Source organism: Camelus bactrianus, chromosome 16 (assembly GCF_048773025.1).
Source record: "Camelus bactrianus isolate YW-2024 breed Bactrian camel chromosome 16, ASM4877302v1, whole genome shotgun sequence".
Classification (NCBI taxonomy): domain Eukaryota; kingdom Metazoa; phylum Chordata; class Mammalia; order Artiodactyla; family Camelidae; genus Camelus; species Camelus bactrianus.
In genome coordinates this window covers 54,587,508-54,603,329 of record NC_133554.1, presented here as the reverse complement: position 1 = coordinate 54,603,329, position 15,822 = coordinate 54,587,508, and the positions used below count along the sequence as shown (strand labels likewise).

The 15,822-nt window shown below is 54.1% G+C and overlaps 1 protein-coding gene across 2 annotated transcripts; it reads left to right on the top strand.

The window, feature by feature from the left end:
* Positions 1-588: 588 nt before the first annotated feature.
* Positions 589-14,910, top strand: FADS6 (fatty acid desaturase 6). 2 transcript variants are annotated; one of them, XR_006723290.2, is made up of 7 exons: positions 589-847; positions 1,533-1,699; positions 9,445-9,625; positions 10,245-10,432; positions 12,150-12,329; positions 12,923-13,177; positions 14,501-14,910. XR_006723290.2 is itself a non-coding variant. In XM_010950802.3 (6 exons), exons 1-6 carry the CDS (start codon positions 685-687, stop codon positions 13,070-13,072), a joined length of 1,029 nt encoding a protein of 342 aa, XP_010949104.2. In that variant the 5' UTR covers positions 589-684; the 3' UTR covers positions 13,073-14,910. The 2 variants fall into 2 exon arrangements, 1 of the variants encoding a protein (XP_010949104.2); XM_010950802.3 differs by having other exon boundaries at positions 12,923-14,910.
* Positions 14,911-15,822: the final 912 nt, after the last annotated feature.

The following is a 15,822-nucleotide window of genomic DNA, read 5'->3' as shown; positions in this document are numbered from 1 at the left end:
AACACTGCTAAAGCTGGACTTGGAGGGGACCCCCGCTCCCCTGTTGGTCTGGGTAGCATGAGTGCCCATGAATTCAAAAACATTTCTGCGCCACACACCGTTTTAGGTACTGAAGACACAGCCCAAGAAAAAGCGGCAAGGTGAGGCCAGCCAGCATCAGCGCCTAGTCTGTTGGCAGAGACAGACAGGGACCAAATGTCCTTAAGTCTGGGAGCGGCTGCTAAGAGCTACTAAGAAAAATACTCAGTCTGTGGGAGAAAAACGGTGCCACACACCCAAGGACGGTGCTGGGCCAGGGAAAACGCGAGGGAGTTATTTGAGGCCAGGCGGTTAGGGAAGGCCCTCCGGGGTCTCCCCTGGGGTCTCAGCGCCCCCTCCCCGCCCCCGCCGGCTGCCCGCTCGCTGCTGCTGGCTTCCCCACCCCCGCGCGTCTGCGCGCTCCTCCTGCGGCGGCTCTGGTCCCTCCTGCCAGGAGGTGGCCCGAGGCCGGGCCGGGTCCCGCCGCGCGCAGCAGGAGGAGCTCAGGTGCCCAGCGCGCACCGTGACACCAGGGGTGGGTGTCCCCACGGCGCGCGTGACTCCGCCCCGGCCCGCCCCCGCTCGCGCTGCGCGCCTCTCCCGGCGTCGCACACGCTGCCGGTCTTCCCCGTCCTCCGCCCGCGCCCGGCCCGGCGCCTGGAGCCCATGGAGCCCGCGGCCGGAGCGCCCCGGGGGAGCGGCGGCGCCGAGGCGCTGCTGGGCGAACTGGAGGCGAGGGTCCAGGACGTGGTGAGGGCGAGCTCGTGGTGGGAGCGCCATGGCGTGGACTGCGCCATCCTCGCGCTCAGCCTCCTTGCCTTGCCGCCCGGTGAGGGACACGGGGACACAGGGACAGGACGATAAGGGGCCCGGGCTGGGGTGAGAGACGGTGGGACGGTGGGTGCGGGGGAGGGTGACGGACAGGGCTGGGAGGCGGCAGGGTGGGGTAGACGGCACATGCCTGGGACTCTAGGGCAGAGGGTCACACTCCAACCCCGAAAGTCTGGTTGGGGTGTCCTGCCTTGTGTACCCAGAGAAGCCCTGATGGCATGAATGGCGGTGAAGGAGAAAATTGAGAGGAGTCAGGGAGAGTCCAGGAGGGACGAGGTGGCTTGGGGAGGGGGAGGATGATCCGCGGGAACACGAAGTACAGGACGAGGGGAGTGAGAGGGAGGATGAGAGTTTTCCCTGGACCTCCCCTGGTCTGGACCACCCCCTATGCTCTGGCCCCATCCCTCCTCTGGCTGGGGTGCAGAATCAAGACTCCCAGCATCTCCTTGGTGAGTCAGTGGGGCTCTGTTTTGTCCCCAATACTGTAGAGAGAGGCAACCCATCCCCCTCAGGCCATCGTGGGACCTGCCTCGCCGCTGTTCTCTATGGCGGCTTGCAGGGCTGGGCCCACATTGGCTGGGCTCCCAGGGATGGAGGCTGGGGTGTTTGGGCCCTGAGCCAAAAAAAGACCCTGCCCTTACCGCCCGCCCCACCCCCAATCCCAACTCACCCTTCTCCACCAGGGTTCCTGTGCCTGCGCTCAGACAATCTTCCGGTCTTTGCCCTGGGCATCACCATCCTGGGTGTGTGCCACTACACGCTCACTGTCAAGGGCAGCCACCTGGCCACTCATGGTGCCCTCACCGAGTCCAAACGCTGGAGCAAGATCTGGGCGCTCTTCTTCGTGGAGGTGAGCCTGGGGCTGGACGGGGTAGGAGCAGCTGCTGGTACTGCGTGGGCAACCTCATTGTTCTGTCAGGAAGGCAGAGGTTTCTGGCCAGGTCGTGTTTCTCTCTGGACTGGCCTCAGGCCTCTCAGTTCCTCTGAGTCCTCCCTTCCTCCCTTCCAAGCAGCCCCTCCCATGGCCACCCATATCCCTTATGAACAAATATGAAAGCTGGTACCAGAAACAGCCCTTTGCTACTGGGGACTGGTTACCATGATCGATGAACTCAATTATTAATTTTTAATAAATTTATATAACTTTATAAAACTTTACTTAACTACACACACACACACACACACACACACATTTGATAAAATTATACCACATCAGTTGGGAGAGAGGAACCACTTCTTATCCAGCACACTCTCAACTCCCCAGCACCCACAAGAGCTCCTGTTGGCCATCTCATGCCCACCTCTCCCACCCGCACATGTTTCTAAAGTGCTAAGGACAAGAGGAACCAACAAGTTCCTAATCCTCAGGGCCCATTTCCAGAAGCCCTCCTTCCCAGGGACCCTGGGCGCTGTTCCAGCTAAATGCTAAGGCACAGCCCGAACCCAGGAGTCAGAGTCAGATGCCCCCCCAGGTTTGTCATTCCGGGCAGGGGAGAAACTGGGCAATGTTGTGCAGTCACGTGGGAGAGAGGAGAGTGAGCTCTGTCTAGATTTGTCAAAGCTGTGCTGAGTGCCAGGAGCCTGGGGGGCAGCTGAGAATGAAGAGGCATTGTGGGTTCTGGATGATCTGACTTCGGGGGATCCCACAGTGCAGAGATGGCCCAGTGGTTCTCGAACTTCCGTGTGCAGCTGAATGGCTGGAGGCTCAGGCTTGTTGGAGGAGAAGGCCCCGGCCACTGTATTTACCAAGTTCCCCAGCTGGATCTGATACTCTGGGCCTAGACTCCTGGGGAACACAGGATCTCTTCTGGGGCTGAGCTTCCCACTGAGAAGTCTCCCCAGGTGCCCCCCTTCAGCTAGAGAGCCCCCATAGAGCCACAGAGCATGACCCACCCACCCTGAGGGGCCCAGGTGGCCTGGTGGCTGTGCATTGTCTTGTCCTCATGAACCCCGGGGAAGTGGCCTCGTCTTTGCCTCTTTACCTCTTTAGCTCCTGGCACAAGGCTGAGCTCAATATTTGTTGACAGTGACCCTGCAGGTGACGTAGGGGGACAAGGTCCAGGGAAAAGCTGGCTGATGGAGGGTCATAACCTAGAGGGGGAGGCTTGGCTCCCACCTCCGCATAGTGACACTGGCTGGTATACCGCAGTCCACCGCAGGGCAGGTCACACATGGTCTGTCAGCAGGCTAACCTGAGTGGAAGGCCTCTGCTTTTCTGTCCCCCAGGGCACGACTCTGGCTCCACTCCAGGGAAGACTCAGTTCCCAGTGTGAAGGAGAGGGTGGCTCCGTCTCTTCAGCCCACTGGTATCAGTGGGGCGAGTGGAGTCCTTGGTCCCATCGGCTGGGCAGGGGACAGTGTCGGGGGCACAGTCTTTGGACACACTGGCTGCCTGACCTTGGGCAAGTTACTTCATTCCGCATCTAAGGGTTAGTTTCCCATCTAGTACATGAGAGTAGTAACACAGCCTCTCTCAGGAAGCCAGCGTGAGTTTTGAACGAGACGTCGTAGATCTTAACTCAGGGTCCGGGCCTGACTCTCATGCTTGCCGGGGTGAGCTTCCCTGGTTCTTTCCCCGGAGGGAACTCAGCTGCAGGGGAAGGGTTGGTAGTTTTTGTTGTTATTTGTTAGTATTGTTTATTTTTAAACTGAAAGGTCGACCAAGTTATGCAAAGCTTGATGGAGCTGTGTGTGTGTGTGTGTGGTGAGGGGGCTGTTTGCCGAGGCCCCGGATGACCATCTGTCCTCTGCATCACACAAAGTACCAGTTTTCGCTGCCCAGGATCTCAGGAGCTCAGTGGATGACCTGCGACTCCTGGATCCCTGACCCTCCCCCTGTGCCCAGTCCTGTTGTCTCTTGTTAGTCCTCCTCTCCCCCAACCATGACCCTCAGGTAGCACCATCACTAGAGAAGAATCTCATCCTCTAGTTGCAACCTCAGGGGTCTGCTGAGTGTCACTGGCTTTCCTGGGACACCCAGCTTTTGCTGGATTTATCCTCAAGGTCACTGGCAAGAGCTGGGGGTGAGACAGGACCTCACTCTCTCTGACCCATTGGATCTGAGCAGAGGGGCGAGCAGGATGGAGGGGGTGGCTGACATCCAGGTTATTGTTGTTTCTCTGCTAAGGTATCCAAAGTCATACACCCCTCCCATTCCACGGTGAACTTCCCTCTAAAGACCCATTTCCAGTCTACGCTAGAATGTTCCATTCCCCCAAGTAGCGTACCTCTGACCTTCTACCCTGCCCACTCATTACCCTGGTCTGTCCCTCCCTGTGCTGGCCTATGTCATGGGTATATTCCTGGGGACTGCCAGTGAAGGGCCATAGGAATGTGGGGGACAGGCTGGGGCAGGCAGAGCCACCATGGTTTACAGTTTATGTCCTGAAGCTTGGGGAGTGTTAACTCCTGCAGTCAAGAGGGCTTTAGGAACTCCCCCACAAGTCACTCACAATCAAGATGTTCCCCTGAGTGGGAGGGAACAGGCCGTGCCAGTTGCTAAGCTCTGTTGTGTCTCAACTTCAAACCCTCTTTCTAAAGTCAGCTTTGTGCTACGGGGGTGGAGTCACAGCTGGTCCAAAGAGAGCAGAGGCTGGCTGTGCTCTGGGGGAGGGGTGACGCCCAGGGGAACCTTCATCCAGTCCCATGTGGTGGTGGTGGAAACAGAGCTCAGAACCCCCAGCCTGACCATAATTCTGGAACGTTCTCTTCCCACGAATTCAGTGTGGCTACTATTATCCTCAGGGCTGTTTCTGATCTTCTTTCTGCTAGTCCCCACACGAACCTCGAGGGGCGGTAATCTGAGTGTTGCTCCACTATGATTTTTATCCGCAGTACAAAATATACTTTTGTAAAAAAGTTTTTTAATTTTTGAAATAATTATATAATAATATAAATTCACAGGACATTGCAAAAATAGAACAGAGAGGTCCAGTGGACCCTTCACCCCATTTCTTCCAATAGTTATCCATTGACATTGGTGTGTGCACGTGTTGTGTGTGTGTGTGTCTGTGTGTGTGCAATTTTATCACATGTGCAGATTTATAAAATGTACTTTTAAGGGGTCTCATGGCGAGTCCCACTCTTGTGGGTCTCTAGAAGCCTGGCTCCGGGTGTGTTACATCGCCCCCTAGAGGCGGGGGGCCCTGGGGCAGTATCAGGTGCTGGTCTGTAGGTGGCAGCACTGAGTCTGATAAGTGGCCCACGGGGAGGGGCTTGGAGAGAAAAGGGTAGGGTTGCTTGGAGGCGCGCAGTGGCTGCCCAGCTGGGAGAGGAGACTTGGAGGGAGGCTTGGTTTGATGGGGAGCTTCGGGGGCTGAGACAGTGTGGGTCGAGGCGCTGCGTGGGCGATGACTGGATGGCTGAGCAGTACACTCAACATCACCGAGCCTCTGCTCCCAGGCGAGCCCTCTGCCAGGTGCTGGGGACACACAGTGAACCAGACCCTCTTTCAGTTCCCCAAGGGCTCAGTGGGGAAACAGACACACACATATGACATGAAAATAACAAACCTCCTAATTACACCGGCTGACCCTTATTGGGTGCTTAGTGTGTACTTTACCTAAATTATCTCATTTAATAGTCACGCCTCCCTATTAAATATCACCTTTACTCTGTAGATGAGGAAACACTGGTTGGGGAGGTTAAGTCACTTGCCCCAGGCTGCACAGCTGGTTCGCAGCACAGGACCAGGGCAGGCAGAATGTGGCAGCAGCATCAACCAGGTGATGTGAAGGCTGTGAGAGCACAGAGAGGAGAGCACGTGACGGGGACACGGGTAATGTCTGCAGACGTTTGTGGCTGTCACAACTGGGCTGTGTCAGTGTCTGTGTGCACATGTGCTAAGGGATAGAGGCCAGGAACGCTGGTAAACATCCTACAATGTACAGGACAGCCCTCCAGAACATAGGATGACACCGCCCCAAATGTCAATAGTGCCAATGCTGAGAACCCCTGGCGACAGTGTCTGGAGGAGACGCTGGCCAGGCCCAGAAGCCGGAAGGTGGGTTCAGGCTGAGCAGACATACAGACAAAGGCGTGGATATGGGAAACAGCATGGTTCTTGAGAGACCCACAGAAATCTGGGGTTGCTAGAATCTAACAGGGACTCTGGAGCAAATTGGACGAGGAGGCCCGTGTGCCAAGCAGAGGAGCTGGGAGTTTCCCAGGACAACGGCTGAAAGGGGAGAGAATTTTGTAGATGTAGGATCAGCGCCCACTACATCCAGCCTAACGAGGGGCTCGGGCTCCTCCTTCACCACGGCCCCTCTCTTACCTAAAGGTGCTAACACATTGCCACATCCCATGGAGCCTGCGGAAGAACCCGCGTGCCCTTGGAGAATTGTGTGCTCACTGAGTAGGGCTGTCAGATGCAGCCAATAAAAATACAGGATGCACAGTGAAGTCTGAACTTCAGATAAATGAATGCAGGCAATATTTGGGATATAGGTCTACAAACAAGGACTGGTTATTTTGTCCAAAACTAATTTATCTGGGTGTCCTATACTTTATCTGACAAACCCAACGCTGAGGACTGTGGAGCCTCAGGGACCCCTCCTGCTGACTCTGGAGCCCATTGTGAAGGGGCTGCTCAGCCCTGGGGTCAGTGGGAGAGGGTTTGGAGAGAGGAATGGGAGCTGGGATGAGCCACAGTCCCTCTTTCTCCTCCTCTCCACGCCTGAAGCCCTCTTCTCCTGTTGCCCTCTCCGGAGTGGTCCCATTGTGCCCCTGGCCTCGATCCCACCCCCATCTCTGCCCTTCCTGTCCTCACCTCTCGCCACATCCCTCACCTGCAGCCTCCCACCCATCACCTGCGTTGTCCTGCCCCTCCCCTTCCAATCCAGTCAGGTCACCTGTGTAAATCCCAATGGCGTGTCATAATCTCATAATAAATAAACTGAAAGGGGAAAATACTAGGGAACATGTAAGAGATTGAGGACCTCCCTCACCTCCCAAGAGGAAAATAGGGCAGCCGGGGGTGAGGTAGGAAGAAGACTCGTCACTGTGAGCTATTTGAATTATGTAAACGTATCACCTGTTCAAAAAATAAGTTACCAGCTGGGATAACTACCTGTGGCAGCTGGTGGAGGTCTGAGGATGCTTACGTGAACAGACAACTGAATGAAGGGATGAATGAACAAATGAGAGCCGGGGCCCCCGATTTTAGCAGAAATAAGATGTCAAGAGGAACTGCAGACATCTGCCCGCACACGCTCTGCCTGTTTGCAAAACCTGAGTGCAGCTAAGGGATGGGGACTCTTAAGTTTCCCTGAAGGGCACAGAAGGTGGTGATATCAAGAAGCTTCTGGAACTTTCTCTGGGTCTGGATGTGAGATCCTCTTGGGTGAGACCTGTAAATAATCCTTCACAGCAGGACTGCCCCCGCAGCGCGTGGCCACATCCCCCTGCCCTCTGGGTGGTGGGATCCCATGAGCCAGGCCACAATTAGTGTCCAGTCGCCCCTTCTCCCAAGCCCACCGCTTTCCCTCCCGCTCTGGAAAAGGCATCTAGATGGGAGGGAGAGGTCCAGTGTTACAGAAACAGCCTCAGATCTGTTGTTATTCATATAAAAAGTCAAATCGCATGCAGATTTGGGAAGCATGTTCTGAGTCACAAACCATGTGTTACATACCACACAGGTGGCTTGTCGCCTCCACCCTGTCCCTGCCCCATCCTCAACTGGGCACGTGGCAGAGAGCCCCACCAGGTCCCCAAGGGTTGAGTTCCTAACAATCTTGGCCAGGTTCAGGCCCCTGGTCATTTCTTTCTTTGCTACTCAAAGTGTGGTCAGCTGCTGCTCTGAGAGGGGATGCATAGCTTGGGACAGAAGGAAGGGCAACTTTAACCCTAAGCAGATGGCTGCGTTCAGCTGATGTTTCTTGAAGAAGGACGCTGTGCAGATAGGGTGGGTCCTTGGAGCAGAAATGCATGGAAGGAGCAGTTAAAAACAGTTGCTTCTTCCAGTTACAGAACCACGAGGTTCAAAACACACACTTCTAGGCCTTGGGCAGAAGCAGGCGGGCCTCCCAGCAGACCCCGGCTGCAGCCCCTGTGTTGAACCAACCTAACTGCCTGACCCTCTTAAGCAGCAAATTCTTCGAGATCATTGGGCCTGGAAGAGACATCACTTTGACAGTTTACCTGCCCGGCCTCTGCAGCCTCCCACAGGTTCCATCCGTCTGCGAGGTTTCAGAAACAGAGAACAAGCCCATCCCTCCCCGGTTTTACGTCATCTGAGAGCAAAGCGCCTCCTGATTTTGTGGACTCCAAAGCCACGCAGTCACTGAACCAGCCTTTCCTTTCATGCCCCCACCCCCCTTCAGAGGGGCCCGCACAGTACTGGTTTGACACATTTTCCGTGTCTGTGGTAGGACTGCCGTTGTGACGTGCTCCCCAGCGCCCTATGGACAGGGCTTCTGGCTACGTTTCAGTTTCATTTCATTCCAAGCGAGAAAGTCTTTGCAGATGGTATGAAGACAATGTCGTTCCTTATCTGTCTTCTCCTGGTTTTGCTTCTGCTGCCTGGGCCCCGAGCCGGGTTCGTGCTCTGTTGTAGCAGGTGGCTCACCCTAGGGGTCTCATGGCTTATCTTGGATGGAACCTGGGTTCCAGTCCCACCTCTGCCACCGACTTAGCTGAGTGCCCTGGGGTGGTCACATGGCCTCTGTCTCAGTTTCTGCTTCTGTCAACTGTGAATAATAACATCACTGACTCCCTCGGCTTGGAATATTAACAAAGTCACGCGTGTGAAGTGCGGAATGATAAGCGCTCAACCGCATGTGTTCTGCTGTCTTTCTGGGGCTCACGGTGACTGGCATTGGGAAACCCTTCATGTTCTCCTGGAAATAGGCAGGCAGCGTCTTCAATAAAATTAGCAAAATCTGGCATGGATAAAACATGGGAAGAGGCTGATATCTGCATGTTCATTTGCATACATCTGTATAAGAAACACCTTAGCACCTCTTTTGCATTCAGAATGACTGCTCTTCTTGGAGTCAGAAAGCTACTGCTGCTCACTCCCAGCTCCAGAGAATCCCACGTGGGGTCACGTCAGAGAAGAGTCATCCCTGGGAAAATGGTCACTCTCAGCCCCCCACCAGGGCACCCTCAATCTGACTGCCACCCTTGTGGACATTTCAGGAGATGGCCTCCCTTCGCCCCCAGACCGCTCCTGTCCCCCTCCCCTCACTGCTATGGGGTCAGAATACAAAGCAGTGTTAGGAAGGTACAGATATTTCCCAGATAAACTTGCACAAAATAATTGCCGTCGGATGCCAAGAGCTCCACCTGCAGTGCATCCAGTCCTCTGAGAGCCCTCTCAGGCTTGCGGGCTGCAATCAGCAGGGCTGGCCTCCCGCCCCGAAATGCTTTGCAGCACCATGCCAAGTGGATGAAGTTGGTTTGATCGGCTGCCACACGGTGGTCATGGATACCAGAGAGTTGATGGTCAAAGCTGATGAGCCGGGGGTGTAAGGCAGGAAGGCCCTGGAAATGCAGGGATCTGGGGAAGGAGGGTGTTCTCAAGGCTCCAAAGGTCCTCTTTGCTCGCCTCTGCCTGATATGGACCCCAGCGCCCTTTCTGACTCCCTCCTCTAGGTGTGCACATCCTTCACTGCAGAGTACGCCAAGTACGGGCACGTCAAAATGCACCATGGCTACACCAACGTGCTGGGCCTGGGGGACTCCAGCACGTGGAGGCTGCCCTGCCTCAACCGCTACGTCTACATGTTCCTCGCTCCTCTCTTGATCCCCCTCATAACGCCGCTGGTGGCTGTCGGTGAGTAGGCCAGGGACGTGCCCCCCAGATACCTGGCCCCCTCTATCCTTCCTTCCTCTCCTCGCTTCACAGAGGCTTCGTGGAGGAAGTGAGGAGCCCTGAGTTAAGACCAGACAGCAACTTTCTGAGACAACTAGGCAGGGTGGAAAGAACCTTGGACCTGGGGCCAAGTCTGGCTCTGCCACTTACTGGCTGGTGACCGCAGGCAGGTAACTTAACCTCTCTGAGCCTTAGGTTCTTACCTGCTCCTCAAGGATGGTGTGAAAGCATCCTGAGGTCATAGCTGGAAAATGCTTTGTAAATGCCTCACACTCTAGTGCATGTTATGACTTTTAATATCACAGGAGCAATATCATACGGTGGAAGAAGCAGGGGCCACGGGGCCACCAGACTGGGGTTCAAGCCCCAGGCCACCACTTACTATCAGAGTGGCCTTGGTCAGGTTGCTGAATGCCATTTTCTCATCCATAAAATGGGCAAATCTACTTTTCAGGGCTGTGTGTGGATGGACTGAACACCTAGGGCACCCTAGTTCACACCATTGAGCCACCAGGGAGCCAGCTTATGTTGAGATTGGAGCCTGGCCGGGCCTCACCCTGTTTCTTGCCCCCTCTGGCAGAGCGGCTGAGAGAGGTGGAGCTCAGGACGGCCCTGCGGACGCTGGGCCTGATTTCCCTGGGCCTTTATTCTCACTACTGGCTGCTCCTGAACGTGTCTGGCTTCCAGAGCCCCGGCTCGGCCCTGGTCTGCATGTTCATCACCAGGTCCCTGCTGGCCCACCCTTACCTCCACGTCAACATCTTCCAGGTGAGGCCTCCTCTACCCTGAGCTTGGTGATGGGGGACGCGGGGACCATTCTCCAGGGTGCCTGGCCGCAGGCTGGACTCTAGGTTTTGGGGGGAGAGAGGCCACCTGAGGAAGCATCCCCTCGCCTCCCACCCACCCCTCTGCCCTTCTCTCTGTGGGTCATCACAGAGAGTTTTGGTCCCAGGTAAGGAGTTTGCTTCTCTTCCACACTGGCTGCTGTTCACACATGGACTGGAGATTTATTAAGAACCTTCTCTGCACAGGTCAGTTGATTAAGCTCTGTGGGGACACAAGTGAATAGGACCCCAGCTCCTACCGTCAGGGTTTTCACTGTGATAAGCCCAAGGAAAGTGAAACAAGTGCATGGCAGAGGTCCCAGTGCACATGCTGAGAGGAGCTGGAGATGGGAGGTCCTCGTGGGAGGCCAGCTCAGTTCTGGGGCCATTTCCATAGGACCAGTGAAGACCCCAGTTTACAGCATCCTGCATGCGACCATCCCAGCACTTACTGCATAGCCATCAACGACTTAATCCCATCTGTGGCCCATCTGTTTGTCCTGCTAGAGTGGAAGCTCCCGTTCACATCCACATCCTCTAGACCTAGGACAGTGCCTGGAAGAGGAGGCATTTATATATACTTGCTGAACAAAAAAATATACAAGGATGTGCAAACTTGATCTTGAGCCATGAACAGGATTTCTTTTTAATTGATATAGTCCGTTTGTAATGTGTTAATTTCTAGTGTACAGCAAAGTGATTCATTTATACATATATATATTCCTTTTCATATTATTTTTTATTATAGGTCATTACAAGGTATTGATTATAGTTCCCTTTGCTATACAGTAGGACCTTGTTGTTTATCTATTTTATTTATAGGAGTTAGTATCTACAAATCCTGAACTCCCAATTTATCGTTCTCCATCTCCTCCCCCACTGGTAACCATACGTTTGTTTTCTATGTCTGTGAGTCTGTCTCTGTTTTGTAAATAAGTTCACTTGTGTCCTTTTTTAGTAAAGATTCCACATATAAGTGATATCATATGGTATTTTTCTTTCTCTTTCTGGCTTACTTGGTATGACAATCTCCAGGTCCATCAATGTTGTGGCAAATGGCATTATTTTATTCTTTTTCATGGCTGAGTAGTATTCCATTGTGTGTGTGTGTGTGTGTGTGTGTGTGTGTGTGTGTGTGTGTGTGTGTGTGTACCACATCTTTATCCAGTCATCTGTCGATGGACATTTAGGTTGCTTCCATGTCTTGACTGTTGTGAATAGTGCTGCTATGAACATTAGGGTGCATGTATCTTTTCAAATTATATGCCCAGGAGAGGGAATCATGAGCAGGACTTGAAAAGAGAGCAGAGAAGGGTCTCTCCAGGATGAAGTGAAGGAACAGGGATGTGAGAGACTGTGGTGGGCAGTCGTGGGCTTTAAAGTATCACAGGATCTGAAGGATACCCAAGCCAAGCCCCTCACTGCACGGATGGGGAGAGAGGCCCAGAGAGGGGACAGATTCAGCGCAGAGCACAGACAGGGTCGTCTTGGAGCTGGGCTGAGAACCTCAGCCTCCTCATGTCTCTACCAGGTCCCGATGGAGTCGGGGGCAGAGGAGGGAGGGCAGAAGAACCCACAGGTCCCCCAGTGCTAGGTGAGGATGCCTGGGGCAGGTGGAGAGGCACAGTGCTGCCTGGCGTGACCCTTGTTGTCTATGACAGCACATCGGACTGCCCATGTTCTCCCGGGACAAGAAGCCCCGACGGATTCACATGATGAGCCTGGGAGTGCTTAACCTGCCCCGGCTGCCCGTGCTGGACTGGGCGTTTGGCCACTCCCTCATCAGCTGCCACGTGGAGCATCACCTCTTCCCCAGGCTCTCTGACCACATGTGCCTGAAGGTAGGTGAGGGTCAGGCTGAAGGGGCTCAGAAGAAGGAACTCTCTGAGGGCAGAAAGGGAGTCTCCTCCAGGGTTCTCTGAGAACCTGGCCTGGTCAGAGATTCCCAGAAAGGGCAGCCCAGGGTACAAGCAGCAGTGTGGGTTTCCTACCAGAGACACCTGGGTTTTTCACTAGCAGTGCGACTCTGGACAAGTTAACTGAATGGCTCTGAGCCTCAGCTTCCTCACCTTTCAAATGGGATTAGGCAGTGCTTACACTGACAGGCTTTGAAGATGAAATGAAGAAGTGGATCTGAAATGTTGGGCACACCATAAGTGCTTGATAAAAGGAGCTATGGTGTTTATTGCCCTGTGCTAAGGACGACTGTCAAACAGTCTGGAGTCCTGGCGGAGGATGTTGGGGAGAAGTCCACCCTTTTCCCTTGCCTGCTAGAAATGGGGAGGCAGGAATTCTCCAAGCCCTTCAGCTCCCCCAGAGCATCATGGGACAAAGCAGACAGGAGCTGGGGCTGGGAAGAGGAAGGGTCTCCATGGGGAGGGACCTGTCCACAGTCCCGGCTCAGCGGCCCCTCCTCCTGCCCATCTTCTGGCAGGTGAAGCCCGTGGTGTCCCAGTTCCTTCATGAGAAGCAGCTGCCATACAACGAGGACTCCTACCTGGCTCGCTTCCGGCTGTTTCTCAATCGCTACAAGGAGTTCATGGTGCAGACGCCCCCCATCACAGAGCTGGTGGGGCTGCAATGATGGGTGGACTGGCACAGTCACCCTGCCCTCCCTCCCAGGCCCAACCCTGGCTCTCCTGCTTCTGCTGGTCATCCCTGGGGCCGGGAGGGCACAGGCCCTTGCCCAGTGAGTGTGGCTCTGCCACTGGTGGTGGACTTGGAATGTGGAGGCACTGGGCGGGCAGCGAGGTGGGGAGTTCATGCCAGGGGTCCTGGGGATCACTGCCCTGCTTGCTTTTCTGGGTTTCAAGGACTATCTGGGGGAAAGGAATAAAGGTGGCTGGGCATTATGGTTAGTCTGGACCTCCATCAACTTCATCTCAGGACTAAACAGCTGGATTTCTCCCCTGCTCGCTCTGAGCCTTGGTAGGGCTAAGGGATGGGGTTAAGGACAGTCCCTATGTAGGGAGAAGGCTAGTAGGGGGCGCTGAGAGAGAAGGGTCAGCCCCCTGGGTAGGGCTTCCATGGCGCCGGGAGCCCCACACTTAGCTACTGCTTCTTCCTGTGCCCTTTTGAGGTTCTGGCCCCTAGGGAGCCCTCTCCACAGGGACCACAGGGAGCGATTACTTTTGGCAGACCTTCCGAGTTTTTCAGCCAGGAAGCCTGTGCGGGACACTGGCCCAGCAGCTCCCCAGATCCACAGCATCTGGGAGATCACAGTGTGTGTTTTGTGGGGAGAGCACTCCAAGGGAAACAAGGGCAGAAATGGTGTAAATAGCTTTGCGCATGACCTTGGCTAGCTCCAGAAGTCTGCTTTCTTCCATGATGTTTATAAAGAGTGGAAGGATTATCCATTGAGAGAGAGAGAAATTACTGGCAGGGTAGCTGAGGCTGGAGGGGGGTTATGGGAACATGGTTTGGAGGTCGGATGGCCTTAGAGAGAAGAGGGAGTGGGGGGCAGGGAAAGGTACAGACACCAGATCTGGGAGTCGAGGGCTAGGCTTGTGTATGGAAGGATGTGCTGCAGCCTGGAAGTGAGGCACTGTAAGTGCTGCAGCCAGAGGATGAGGTCGAGGGACTGGGGATGGTATCGAGACTCAGCCTAACTGAGTCTCAATACCAAGGCCAACTTGAGAGGGGGCTGGGAGCTGCCCTGGCTGGGGGCTGGATGAGTGGGTGCAAAGAAGGGTCCAGCTGAGGCTGAGGGAGGAACAGAGAAGGAGCTGAGCCTGTGAGAAGAGGCCAGAGCAGTTAGTTTAAAACAGGGTTTCCCACCTCAGCATCATCACATTTTGGCCAGATATTTCTTTGTCGTTGGGACCAGTCCTGTGCATTGTAGGATGTTCCCCAGCATCCCTAGCTTCTACCCACCTGGTTCCAGGAGCCCAAGTCATGACAATCAAAAATGTCTGCAGACATTGCCAAATGTCCTCTGGGGAGTGGGGCAAAAATCATCTCCAGTTGAGAACATGCAAGTCTGTTCTGAGTACATAATTGCCTTATTTTTCAGTGAAGTCCTTGGATGAGGCGAAGGGCACGCTGACCCTGACCATGGGGAGGCTAAATGCCAGCAGAAGGGGTGGCAGAGGAGTCAGACGGCAGGTGAAGGCATTCTCTGAGCCTGGTCCTGTTGAAAAAACCATCTCTGGTGTGGCCTTGGTTGGCTGTGCTGGCTACCTGTCTCCAGATCCATTCCCCTCTTCTCCACCCTGCCTTCCTCCCCCAAAGCCCACAGCTGCTGTCTGGCACCCTCTCCTCCAGCTACAGCTCTCACTGCTTCCAAAACAGCTCTCTCCTTTTGCTTTTTCAGGGCCTGGGGGGGAGTGGCTTCTGGCTGTTGCTTGCCCAGGAGTGCTTCACCATTTCTTTAATCCTGCTACACCTCTGTACAAAACCCCTTCATTAAACTCTCTTCAATCAGCCCCTTTGAACAGACCATCTGTTTCCTGTTGGGAGGCTGACTGATAGAGCAGAGTTTGGGATCCAAGCAGCCCTTTTGGAATGACGCAGGTTTGGCAGCCTCCTGCTTTGCTATAGGTTACTGCTGCTCTTTGGAAATGCATTAGCAACTCAAAAATGGCCTTAAGGTCTGGGAATGCGATCAATCAAACTGCTAATTCCCCATATGAAAAATGCAATGTCAGAAAAGGCCCCATTGCACAGTCCTGGCTAATGATTAAAACCATCCTAAAATGACTCACTGTTATTGATCTGGGCCCAAGTGCGAAAAGGACTGCAGCTGGACACCCTGGTACCAGATGTGGCTGTACAACAGGCGCCCAGGAACAAGTCACTCCATCACTTTGAGGCTTAATTTTCTGTTGCTTGATTTCTCTGAGGATATGAGTTGGGAATGAGTGGGGCTGGCGAAATGAGGGGAGATGACAGGAGTGAATCAAGCCCTTCCAAGGCTCTGCAGTGACCTCAGGTCTAATTTACAGAGGCACGTCGGAGGTCATAACATTGATGATGATGGTAGCAAATGCCTGTTCAGAACTTGTGGCCCTTGTTTATCTATGCTATCTAATTTTCATCTTTACAAGAAGTTGGTACTATTTTCCCCTCACATTACGTATTGTGAAGATAAGCCTTGGAGAGATTAAACCTATCAATGTCATATAGCTAGTAAGTGGAGGAAGAAAGATTCAAACCTAGTGTGTCTGATTCCAGAATCCTTTCTCTTAACCACCAGACATACTACCGCTGGGTAGGGAGCCCTATAGGGCTTTCTGGGGTTTCTGATCCTGAATCTCCTTCTGTTTCTCCCATGTGCGAGGATAACAAATGGATCATTAAGACAAACTCTTGATGAACTTCCATTATGTACCACGT

Coding starts and splice junctions, on each gene's coding strand:
- FADS6 (XM_010950802.3), top strand. CDS start 685: ATGGAGCCCGCGGCCGGAGCGCCCCGGGGGAGCGGCGGCGCCGAGGCG. Junction 848..1,532: donor CCTCCTTGCCTTGCCGCCCG/GTGAGGGACACG, acceptor CTTCTCCACCAG/GGTTCCTGTGCCTGCGCTCA. Junction 12,330..12,922: donor CTGACCACATGTGCCTGAAG/GTAGGTGAGGGT, acceptor ATCTTCTGGCAG/GTGAAGCCCGTGGTGTCCCA.